We start from the raw sequence: 12,480 nt of genomic DNA, 5'->3' as shown, positions 1-12,480 counted from the left end.
TTAAACTTCCTTGTGCTAAAACACTTCTGTTACAGCACTAGAACTGGAATGTAATTGCCTGCCTATCTTTCTGAGTTGTTTTTTTTTTTTTCTTCTGGAGTTTTCCTAGAATTTTATTGAATTCTCTGAAGACTGTATAGAATTTTTTTTATTTGCTTAATTTTCTGAAATATTTTAAATGGTGATAGCTTGACAGCTGTTTAGGAAAAGGTTTATTTTGAATGCAGTGTGTTTGATTTATTTCTCTTCATTTTCCTTAGGAGTACTTTCATAACCATGATAGAAGACAAAGGCCCACGGGTGGCTGACTATTTTGTAGTGGCAGGACTGACTGATACAGATGCTTCAAACCTCTTGGACCAAGAAATAAGCCGTCATGAAAGCGGTCCGAAGGCTCCAATCACTGACATTGCTGTGATAATTAAATCAGCTGGTGAAACTGTCCCAGAGGGGTACACCTGTGTAGAAGCCACCCCTACAGCCCTCCAAGCCAATCTAAACTATGGAAGTCTTAAGAGTCCTGAACTTTTTCTCTGCTACAAGAGAGGCCGAGACAAACCACCTCTTACTGACATCGGGTGAGATATTTGTGACTATTTAATTCCTCCTGTAGTGATGATAAAATCCTGCTCTTCACTGGTGATGCTGAAAACAGATATGCAAAAGATAACGGAAGCATATAGTTTGGAATATTTATTACTTGTTTCATGTATCTGTGTAGCATTTTTATTCTGAAATAAGTTTTCAGTCTTCTAGTGAACTTGTCTTTTTGAAAGGAATGAGAAAGTTATAACTTGAGATTACATATATACCTAAATGTGGAGCAAGTCAAATAGGAGAAATAAAGTTCTCTGCTGCAGGCTTTATGAAAGGTAAGATAATATTATAAAATCAAGGTATACATATAGAATTGTACAAACACAGAAATGTAATATCTAAATATGTGAAATCACTTGGAAGTGATAACTAAAGAAATTAATACTGCTATGAGAATTCGCTTTTAGCTCACTTTAGAGTGAAAGATATCGCTTGAAAATTGAAGTACAGTGAAACAAAAGATCTAAATTTAACTACTTGTCCAAGTGTCTTGAAGCCTGCGTTAGAAAGAGGTGAGAGATTTTACAAGGGTGCTTGTGAGTTCTGACATAATCAGCTGCAAACACTTGATATAGTTTGTTGACAACTCTATTCAGGCTTGTATCTCCAAAACAAAAAAACTTTTCTATTTTTGCCCGAAGTATAGATTTCTACAGGTTTACTAGTACGGTAATTGTAAGCCTTTAGTATATTGTACTGTATTAGAGCATCATGGTGTCTATGACATTTGCATGGTTCCTGAAATTATTCATTTTCTCTTGATTACATGTGATAATTTTTAAGTATACACTTAAATAACTCAAGCCTTTTTCATCTTCCAGAAATGCAAAGGTTTTTTTCCCCTGAAGTCCAAACCATAACTTGTTTTAAGTCAGTTAACTTTAATCAGTGCTGACTTTCAGAATGGAAAAATTACTGCTGATCTCCAAAAATTTTTAAAATACTAGGCTTACTTCTAAAATGAGCTCAGAAGTTGCACAGATGAGTGCTGTCTTTTTCAGTTTCAGTCTCTACAATACAAATTAAATATTTTAACTGCAACATTTGTTAATTCTTAGCTCTAAAATCTTTACTTGCAGTGAGGTAGATCTCTGTGACGTTTCTGTACCTCTTTTTCTTGAGAAGTCCTCAGTTTCTGTGTTATCTTACATGTGTTCTTGGCTGCATTTTGCTGCTGCAATATGATGACAAAATAAAATTGGGAGCATCTGTGGCTCTAAACAATTTCGCAAGCATATAGCTTAATAAATGTAGAATGTTTGTTGAAGATTAACATGTTTGTGGCTTTATCAAATTAGTTTATCTGTATATGAAAATATGTGATAATTTAGAGTGTTAAGCTATAGAGGAAAAAAAAAAACCAACAGCAGAGTAGAACTGAACCATCTGTGTGTCTGGGAATCATGAATGCTGTAAATTTGTTGCCGAATAAATGAAAGGGAGTGTGGAATCTCTGAACTAATTTTAGTACTTACAGGATTCTGAGTTTCAAATTTTAAGGTGTATGATAAAAAATCCCCCCCAGAGTTTTGAGGTGATGAGTGTAATAATTTTGTGCTACTACCATCTTGAGGAAATGCTCCATCTATAACAACTCGTGCAGCACTGCAATACTGTCCAAATTGCTCCATATAGCACTGTTTCTTTGTTCTTCTGGTAAGGACGTTGTAGAATTACTAGGAATACAGAACTAGTGGAGCAAAAGAAAATGGGAAATTGGGGGGGGTCACTGCAACAATGGTGGTAATCCAATAAATATGTTTGCTTTTCCTCATTTAGTAAATAAGCAATGAAGAGTGAAGTAAAATCACATGTCTTTGTCAGTGATAAGTGTAGTTAATGTCATTTATATGCTTAAGCAAGTCAGGCGCAATGACTACATACTCTTTGGACTTAAGAGTTTGTGAATGCTAGCTGATGAGTAGAGTTGAGTTTGGGGGAAAAAGCTAGTAGTGAAATGTTGGTAACAAAGTGAGTTATGTGATAAGATCTGTGATCTGATGAACATAGTACAAGTTACGTAGCCTTATGTATTCAAATTTTAGTAAATCCTAGCTATCTAAACTATGTCTTATTGTTCTTCAGTGAAACTGTGATTTTAAAATAGTTGTTTTCTGTATGTGTGCCTGAAACTGCAGGATAACTGTTGTGATGTGTAGAACTGCAGTTTGTGACTGAGTTATGTGAGAAACTCCACTAACTTTCAGCAGGAGGAAAAATTTGCAGAGGAAAATTGCGGGAAGTGATATCTAAACCACCAGCCTTCATCCTATGCTTCTGTGGAAGGGACTCTGCTAGTATGTGTTTATTTTCATGTCCCTTCAACTTTTGGAACTCGAGTGCTTGGATCGGTTTTTAATTATCAGTTGACAAGCAAAATAGAGGAATATCTGTCTACTATGAGCTTTCCGGGTAGATCTATTCTTTTTATTGGTATTTGGCAAGTAGCTTTTTATTCTGTACTTTGTTACACACAGATCTAATAAGGCTGTCACACTTAATAAGTAGTGGCAGGCTTTTCTCTCTGAGCAGTGGTGCATATGAATGTTTTCCATTGCTGCTCCTGCTTTTTTGCAAAACTGTGTTCAAGAGATGGTTTGAGCAATCTACTTTGTGAATTTCAGTGTGTTCAAATAAAAGTGGAATTTGGACAAGAGATGTATTTTAGGTCAAATATACTCTCTGAAGGCTAATTTATTCTGATTTTTTTTTAGTTGGAAGTTATGTATGAAGGAATGTTTTAGCTTTAATTGTCCTTTGAATCAGCTGACCCACTAAATAGACTTAGTAGAGGAAGACTATCTCCTCAAAAGGGTTAAATCCATAGCTGGGTATTGTTTCAATGTATAAACAAACAACTTTGTAATGTAAGATATACTACTATAAGAGAGGTTTTTTATTTATTTTTTTATAAATTTTATTTATAATTTTATTTATAATTTTATATAATTTTATTTATAAAACAAAATAAAATTAACTTACATGAGATAACTCTCCATAAAAAACCAACTATAATTACATCTAAGGAAGTTACTTACATTTGTAGCATTATGCAGCAAATACACAATTTCAAGTTGTAAACCTATTCATTTGTATGTTTTAAAATGACGAATATTTTTACTTATATTGCCACCTGAGCATTCAAATAAGCATTGTATATGTGTGTGTATATACATGTTTGTATATGTGTGCATGTGTGTATGTGTATAGTAGTCCTGAAAGATTTATATATATATTTAGGGAAAAGGATTAAAGAAATGCCGCTTGGAGGAATGTGCAAAGTGGAAGCGTTGTTCTGCTGTTTCTTTGTCATCTTCCTTGTGTTCTGTCTTTTTGTGCCTTCTATCCTGTTTCCATCCCATTGTCAGCCCTTCCTATTCTTCTCCTGGTTCTTAAGCTGTAGGGTCTGTAAGCTGCTAGTGACTTCCTACTATAGCTGCTCACTTTCACATAGTCTGCCAGTCGTCTAACTGTTGCAACTGTGATTGTTTTTAGTTGGAAGAATAAAGATTTGGTACTAAGGCAACGATCTGTAAGGTCTTTTTCTTTGGTATAGTTTTAAAATTCAGTTCTTTAAGTGTGTGCATTGGTAAATAATTCAGCTACTAGTCATTCTGTTCCTTTCTTCCCAAATATTTTTCTTGACATTCCAAAAGTCAGCAAGAACAGAGATTTGAGGTTTGTTTCCATTTAGGTGCAGCAATACATTGAAATAAGATCTCTTTGGTGAGGGAGGTTGATTGTCCCCTCTGTTCCACCTTTGTGAGGAGCCTCCAGCATGGAAGGAATGTGGAGTTTTTGGAAGGGGTCCAGAGGAGGGCCATGAAGATGACCAGTCCTATGAAGGCAGGATGAAGGATCTGGGCTTGTTTAGCCTGGAAGAGGCTAGAACCTAGGAACAGACGGATAGTTGTAGGACAAAGGGAAATGTTTTTATACTAAAGGAGAGGAGATTTAGATTGCATGTCAGGGGAAGTTTTTTACTGAGAGTGCTGAGCTGCTGAAGCAGGTTGCCCAGAGAGGCTGTGGATGCCCCATCCCTGGAGGTGTTTAATTCCGGGTTCAGTGGGGCCCTGGGCAATCTTATGTAGTGCTTGATCTAGTAGCTGCCAATCCTGCCTGTAACACGGCAGTTGGGATTTGATGACCTTTGAGGTCCCTTCCATCCCAAGCTGTTTTGTGGTTTTCTTCTCACTGGATTTCAGTTGTTAGGAATAGAGGAGAATTCCAGAACTGGTTTCTTAGATGAAGGAAAACTTGACAGAGAAATGCGTTTAAGTGTAAGTGATTTTGATCTTTGTAACACTTTCTGTAGAAGAGATCAAACAGAGTCCTAAATTTCTTTTCTTATGCAGAGTTTTTGCGTTACTGAGTAATGCTTAAGTTTGGTAACTAGTGCAAATAAATATATGTAAAAAAATGCTAAATTTCTTAATTAAATTGGAAGCTTTAGTTTGGTTAGAGCTTCTGTGTCAAGAATGCATCTCATTCTGCGTAACTATTTTCTGAAAGTTTGCATTAATTGATTGGGCTAATACTTTTCTTTATTAGAGGTGTGAACTCAAGTTTCAGGGAGCTTAAAATAAAATGGAGGATTATCTCACTAGCCAGCATCTTCCATTGTTCCTTAAAACCTGCTAGTGTGACAACTGCAATAGAGCATCTGGAACATCCCAGAATAATAAAGTACATTTACATGTTTAGATAAATAGTAATAATGATGGCAGTAGAAAGAGAAGGTAACTCTTTTCCCTCTGCTTGACCCTAATTCTGACTCCCATTGTAGTGTATTTTCATTCTATAATATTTGTGTTCTGCTTTATCTTAAATGAGATAAGAATTGTTGTAAAGAGTTATTTTGCGTAAGGACTCTAAAGGACAGAAAAATAGTTGGAATTTGAGGACAGCTTTCATTTTTTCTCTTGTTTATGGGAGAAGTGATTCCACTGTTGCAGTCCTGAAAATTGGTCAGCCTCTTTTATTCTAGAAGCATTTGTACACATCAAGTTCAATAAATTCAACAAGACCAAGTGCCAGGTCTTGCACTTTGGCCACAACAGCCCTGGGCAGTGCTACAGGCTTGGGGCAGAGTGGATGGAAGACTGTGTGAAAGAAGTACACCTGGGGGTGTTGGTTGACTCTCAGCTGAACGTGAGCCAGCAATGTACCCAGGTGGCCAAGGAAGTCAATGGCATCCTGGCTTTTAGCAGAAATAGTGCTACCAGCAGGATCAGGAAAATCATCATTTCCCTGTGCTCAGCTCTGATAAGGCCACACCTCGAGTACTGTGTTCAGTTTTGTGTCCCTCGCTATAAGAAAGTCATAGAGGTCCTGGAGCGTGTTCAGAGAAGGGTACTGAAACTGCCGAGGGGTCTGGAGCACAAATCTTACGAGGAGTGGCTGGGGAAAGTGAGCGTTCAGTCTGGAAAAGAGGAGGCTCAAAGGAGACCTTACAGATCCTACACAATACCTTGGGGGAAGTTGTGGTGAGGTGAGGGTTGACCTCTTCTCCCATTCAACTAGTGGTAGCACTAGAGGAAATAGCCTTAATTGCAACAGGGGAGGTTCAGATTAGATATTAGGAAGAATTTATTCTCTGAAAGAGTGGTCTGGCACTGGAATGGGCTGCCCAGGGAATTGGTTGAGTCAGCATCCCTGGAGTTGTTCAAGAAACATTTAGGTGTCGTACTGAAGGACACAGCTTACTGGGGGATTATTAATGGTAGGTGGAGGGTTGGACTAAATTATCTTAGAGGTCAGTTCAAACCTTGGTGATTCTGTGTAAACCTTTTACATTGAACTGCCAGAGTTGTCTAATTAATTTGATCTTCCATCTCAAAAGATGTCAGCTGGCAGCTGTTTTTGGGATAACTTTAAGTTGTGCTCTAACAGAAATGCATTAAATTGAAATAAAATGTAACTGAAACTTCCATTGAGACTGATCTGTTAATATTCTCTTTAGATACATCTTCTAGTGGAGTACTGTTTTAAAAGTGATGCAGCTCGCAAATACTTTTGGTATGCTCTTTTTTAATCCAGGGTTACACCTTAAATTAAATGTAACAAAAGTGTGTTGAGCCAACTCTTTACATCTTAAAGAATTATTGAAGGTGATCATGTTGTCTCCCATGAGATAGCCGAATAGATTTGTATTGCAGGTTAATGACTAGCAACTTGTTTGATCTCTTTGTTTTGGTTAAGAATTACAGTATTATAGTTCTCATATGTCCTCAGTACTATGACAGGATGTTTTGTTATGTGGAATCTGAATAAACAGTAATATTTATGTATGCATATGTATAAATGCATCTATATGCATCCTGCTTTAAAGGTGGTCACAGTCTTGAAAGAGTTTTAAAAGGTATGTTATTTTGGTAGTTCAGAAAATTATTGTATCTGTAAAAAGAACTTTTTTAGCTTATATATCTGACTACCTAGAGCTTTCAACTAATACTTGCTAGTAGCCTGTCAAACGTTTAGGACCATTTAACTTTAGGACCGTTAAAGATGCCTGCGTTCCTGTGGGAAAACTGTTGGTTGAATCTTTGAAAACTAAAAAACATCCACTGCAGTTTCGTTACATTTCTCCTAAATTTTAACATGAAAAACTGTTTGAATATGTCAGGTAGTCCGTAGATACTGTAGAGAACAAAGTCATCACTGTTTGGAGTAAAGTGTGGAACACTGAGCTTGTCTTAATGTCTGGATGTTTAAAAGTACACATGGATGTGTAGTTTGACTTCCAGTGTTTCCTGTCATGGTCAGATCTCAAGGGCTGCAAGTTTAGAAAGGACAGAAGTACGAAGTTTTATCTCATTTATGTAAGAGTACAGCAATATAAGCTATTGATCTGGCTAAAAAAGATCCAGATACTGTTTGAAGGCGTCAGTATGGGTGTTTAGGAGATATATTCTGCTTTCTAGGAATACAGTCAGCTCCAGTTATTATATATTATTTTTTTTCTTCTCTGTGGCGTTGGGCATTTTTTTTGGTGTGCATGTGCCTGCTATTTGTTTGTTTATTTATTTTTGTTATAGCCTTGGAAATTCTAACCAAACTATGAATATAAACCATTATTGTTTTGGTTTTTTTTCTTTTTTTTTTTTTTGTCCCATAGGAAGCAGACTTCTGTATCACTTACTGTCTACACAATCTTTTAGCAGGAATAGTTTTTAAGAAGTACTCAGATGTACTGTGTGAGACAGATGCTACTGTCTATTAGTTCTTACATTTGCCTATGTAGTTTTGTGTGTACCTGAATGCATGCAATATTTTTGTTTCCTTCCTGTCTGCAGGGTTCTATATGAAGGGAAGGAACGTATCATTTCAGGCTGTGAAGTGGTTCAAGCTACTCCTTATGGTCGTTGTGCTAATGTTAACAATAGTTCAGCTTCTTCTCAACGGATCTTTATCACATATCGAAGGGCTCCTTCAATACGACCTCAGAATTCATTGGCAGTGACAGATATCTGTGTTATTGTTACCAGCAAAGGAGAAACTCCTCCTCATACATTCTGCAAAGTTGATAAGAATTTAAATTGTGGTATGGTGAGTATTTAGATGTTTTAAGTTTTTTTTTTTTTTTTTTTTTAATTGCAAATGAAGTAAGAGAAAAAAGAAAGCAAACACAAAAGAGGTAGCTCTTGGATTCTTCTTGGCACTTGTTCAGCTGATGTTCTATGGTTGCATAATTCTTTCTTTCTTTATGTGTATGAACAGTTTTGTAGAATTTATTATTCTGATTTTTTTTTTCCTTTTCCGTTAAAAGAAATTTCTTACTATGTTATTTCTATTGATACGTAAGAATGTTAGTTACTGCTTACACTTTTATTTTTCAGTCGCTTCATATTTATTTAGTCAGTTTTGTGTTTAGTTTTCTCTGGCTGCAGTATGCAATTTTTTTCCTCAAATGGTAGACAAACGACAAAAAAACCCCCAAAAAACAACAAAAAACCCCAATGTAAGTAGTCAGTTTATAGTAGTACATTTAAAGCTTCTAACGATCTTGTTTAGAATTTTACCACTGTTGATGAGTCTGCCTTTAAGTAACCAAGAAAATTGTGTGTGTGAAAGCTGAAAGTTACCTGCTTCACATTTCTGTGTTCTAACGTGGTGATAACTCAAAGAATAGTGTGGTGGTATGGTTATTTTATGCAAATACGCAATCTCTAAAAATGAGAAAAGGGCAAATTCTTCATTCAATGAGTAAAATACACTCAGCAGCCAAACAGAATGTTTGTTCTGTAATACTTTGTTTCTGATCTGTTTGTAAGTGGGAGTATATTCAAATGCTTATACTTCATTTCTTGCCTATTGTCATCTTTATTGGTTCTTACCATGAATTTTGTGCCTTTCAGTGGGGCTCCAGCGTATACCTTTGTTATAAGAAGTCTGTGCCGGCTTCTAACTCTATAGCATACAAAGCTGGTAAGTAATTTCAAAAGCAGACTGTCTCAATGCATTAGCAGAAGGATTCAGATTCCTTCTGAAATATGAATAAAAAATAAAAATAAAAAATTCCAAAAGCTTAAGTGTTATCTGTTGTAATTGTCTTCCACAAATGAGCATGTCAGTTGAAATCGCCTCCTTTAAATGCCTTCTCTGCTCACCTCAGTTTTTCCCATAGGAATGGGGGAGGGAAGCCTTCATAGAAACAACACTGTTCTGTATTAATTCTGTTTATATCATGACAGAGTAGGTAGCTTGGGACTTTAAATGGACAGCATAGCAAGCATTGCATGTGTAATGAATGAATTCATATTTTGTGTTGTGTTGGTGGTGATGGAGTAGGAGTAATTGAGAATTCCAGTCAGCTTTATTTGTATTTCCTTTAACGTTTCATAGCAGATCAACATCTTTCAATGAATTTGCAAGTTAAATGTGTTCGTTTCATTGAGTTTTACAACTATTCTCTTATTTCATAGTAAAGGAGGGTGACAAATACTCTGAACAAGAAGTGACAAGAAAGCCTTTTAAGTCTGGGTTTTATATATAACTTTAATTTATTGCTATTGATTTTTTTTTCCTGAAAAAGTCAAAAAAGCTTCCCAAGTAGTGTCTACTGATCATTAAATGCAAGAAGTTCCTTTGAGAAGTGTAAACTGCTAAATAGGAATTGAATGCATAGATAACAAAGTCAGTGGAACATGAAATGAGATGAACTGCAAAGGTGAACAGATACTTGTGTGTTCATTTTCTACAAGCAAGACTTAACTATACTGCTGAAAGCAGTGTAAAGGTTTTTCTTTTTAACTGAACGTATGAAGTGCTTAGCAGAAAATGTGAGGAGATAGCTAGCTTACCTTATTTCCAGTGGAGATACTGCTACTATAGTAGGTAATTTATCACTTTATTCATAGGGATTTCTTTGTAACAAGATCTGTTTCAATGGCACGTTAAATAACACAGATAATTTCCGAAGTCAAAATCCTCAGTGGTCAGTTTTTACTATGTAGAGATACTTGAGCAGTTATTGAAAAAGAATTTTTCAATATTCACATGAAATTTCTAATTGATTGTTAGTGGGATGATTTAGCCTTACTGTTAAATGAGTTTATTCTGTAGATGTAATATTCAGCTGTTAAGTTCTGATAAGCAGCAGACTTTTCTGCATATTTTGGAAAATGTATAGCTTATATAGGGCTTGTAGAGCAAATTCACTAACTTTTCATTTTCCCTACTGAAGGCTTAATTTTCAGATATCCTCAAGAGAACTATGAATCATTCCCATTGTCAGAATCTGTACCTCTCTTCTGCCTTCCTATGGGAGCTACTATTGAATGCTGGGACCCTCAAACCAAATATCCATTACCAGTCTTCTCAACATTTGTACTGACCTGTTCCTCTGCAGAAAAGGTATAGCTACACATTGTGACTGCTTTTTGCTTTAATTTGATCTGCTGACAAGATAAAATAATCTCTTCTGTGTTTGACAGCCACTACCAAAGAAATGATTACATATTTCACTTAGAAAACTGTTATGTCATAAGCCTTATTATGAGACAGATGTAAACGGAAAAGAATATAGGTGAAAGAGTTTGTGCTATTTAGTCATGTGTAAGTAGAACCATATGCCTAGTAAAACTAACAACACAGGATGTGGATTCTTCTGTTCTTTCAAGAAAAGTTCCTGGCAATGCAAAGGTAGCCATGTTGAAGCGATGATCATTTGTCAAGTATTAAAAGTGTTTAAGTTCTGGTTTCCCTGTGATTACCTCAAAAACTAGCTCCTTTTGAATTGGTATGAATGTGCTCTGTAGCTATCTGTGTATGTGAGCAAAAAAATAGTTCCCAGAAAAAAGCACAGTGAGGAGAGGAAAGCTAGGTATGAAGAGGAAGTCTGTGACAAGACCTCAAGAAGTGTAGATCTCCTGTGACTAGTGATGATGTTGGAATTCACATAAACGAGTGCACACAGGCTCCAAAAATATGCTGCATGACTCCGCCCACATGCTAGAAGTTGGTGTCTGCTATATGCAACAAAAACAGGATTGTACATAGGTCGTTCTGAAAGTAATGCCACCTACTAATTTCCCTGAAAACTACAACAGATATACCATAGCACTATAGCACCGTAGCAATACTTAATTGTGCAAATTCTGAGCTATGAAACACTGTTTGTCAACATTGTCAGATACTAGCTATGCATTTTTGCCAGTGATAAGAGCCTGCATGCCTTGCTTATTAAAAAAAAAAAAAATCCACACGAGCTGCTGCTGATGGCATTGTTGCTAAGAAAATGTTGCCCACGCAGTCCATCTTTAAATAGCCCAATCAGATGAAAGCCGGAAGGCACCAAATCCGGACTCTGTGGTGGGTGTTATAGGACATTCCAGTTGAGACTGTCAGTGTACTTCATAATCTTTTCAAAATGGTACGGTATTACCTTCATTCAAAAGAAAGGTTGTCTTCTTCTCTGACCTTACTCTGGAAGTTTGAGCCTTCAGCTTAGTCAGGATGTGGTAGTCAGAGCTGACTGTTTGTCCACTTGCAGGTTGTCCCATGTTACTGAGTGTAAATGCTTAGAGTGAAGTGGCATGAAAAAGAGGAAGGGAGGTACAGAGATCCAAAAATGTTACGTATTTTCTTTTATAAGGATATTTATTGTACATTATATATAAAGGATAAGTAGTTTAGCAAGCAACCGATTATTGTGTGCAAACACCAATGGCTTATGAATGCTTCCGAAGTTCTAACCCAAACTCCCTTTAAATACTTGACTTACTCAGCTGTGTTTCTTCATCTTTTAGGTTTATGGTGCTGCTATTCAGTTTTACGAGCCTTATCCTCGGGAGCTGCTAACAGAAAAGCAACAATTGCAGTTGGGACTCTTGACAGCTGTAGAGAGAAAAGTGGTCACTTCCAAGTCCATCAATTCCAATAAATGTATCTGCCTTCTTTCACACTGGCCTTTCTTTGATGCATTTCGAAAATTTCTTATGTTCATCTACAAGCTCTCTGTCTCTGGACCTCATCCTCTTCCCATTGAAAAGTACGTTCATTATTTTTCAGGTTAATATGTATAAATATCAGTTCAAGTAGTCATCTGATCTATATGTCACGCCTTCATAGCTGCTATATTTGCCCTGTCTTTTGCACTGTGTAGCTTGTATTGTACTGATTGTACTGATAGAAATTGTTATTTCTTCCAGTTAATCTGAGTAGGTTTTGCAGTGCTAGGAGTGCGAACTGGATTGTGAACCAGATTTTACCATTGCTTTTCTGCTAGAATTTCAGGAGCCTGTTTACCTTTCATTTAAAGTTCTCAGATTCAGAACATTTCTGAGCTACAAGCACATGCCAGTGCTTATTGTTTTGTACTTTATTAAACACAAGCGCAGAGACTCTGCATTAGCAATATATGTCTGTGTCTGTATTAAAACA

General features: G+C 36.3%; 1 protein-coding gene across 2 annotated transcripts in view; it reads left to right on the top strand.

Moving 5' to 3' along the window:
* The window catches only part of DENND4C (DENN domain containing 4C), a gene marked incomplete at both ends in the record, with an annotated part of 76,024 nt that overhangs the window by 20,879 nt on the left and 42,665 nt on the right, over positions 1-12,480 (top strand). Inside the window, 5 exons of one of the 2 annotated variants that reach the window (XM_079548908.1) lie at positions 261-578; positions 7,893-8,145; positions 8,955-9,024; positions 10,283-10,452; positions 11,847-12,088. In XM_079548908.1, coding sequence (XP_079405034.1) covers positions 261-578; positions 7,893-8,145; positions 8,955-9,024; positions 10,283-10,452; positions 11,847-12,088 — 1,053 coding nt within the window. Of the gene's footprint in view, positions 1-260; positions 579-7,892; positions 8,146-8,954; positions 9,025-10,282; positions 10,453-11,846; positions 12,089-12,480 lie in introns of those variants that run through there. The other variant, XM_079548909.1, reaches the window with a different exon arrangement.

The sequence above is a fragment of the Tetrao urogallus genome, assembly GCF_951394365.1.
Source record: "Tetrao urogallus genome assembly, chromosome: Z".
Lineage (NCBI taxonomy): Eukaryota > Metazoa > Chordata > Aves > Galliformes > Phasianidae > Tetrao > Tetrao urogallus.
The sequence above is the reverse complement of the archived record's forward strand: the minus strand, read 5'-3'. Positions and strand labels throughout refer to the sequence as shown.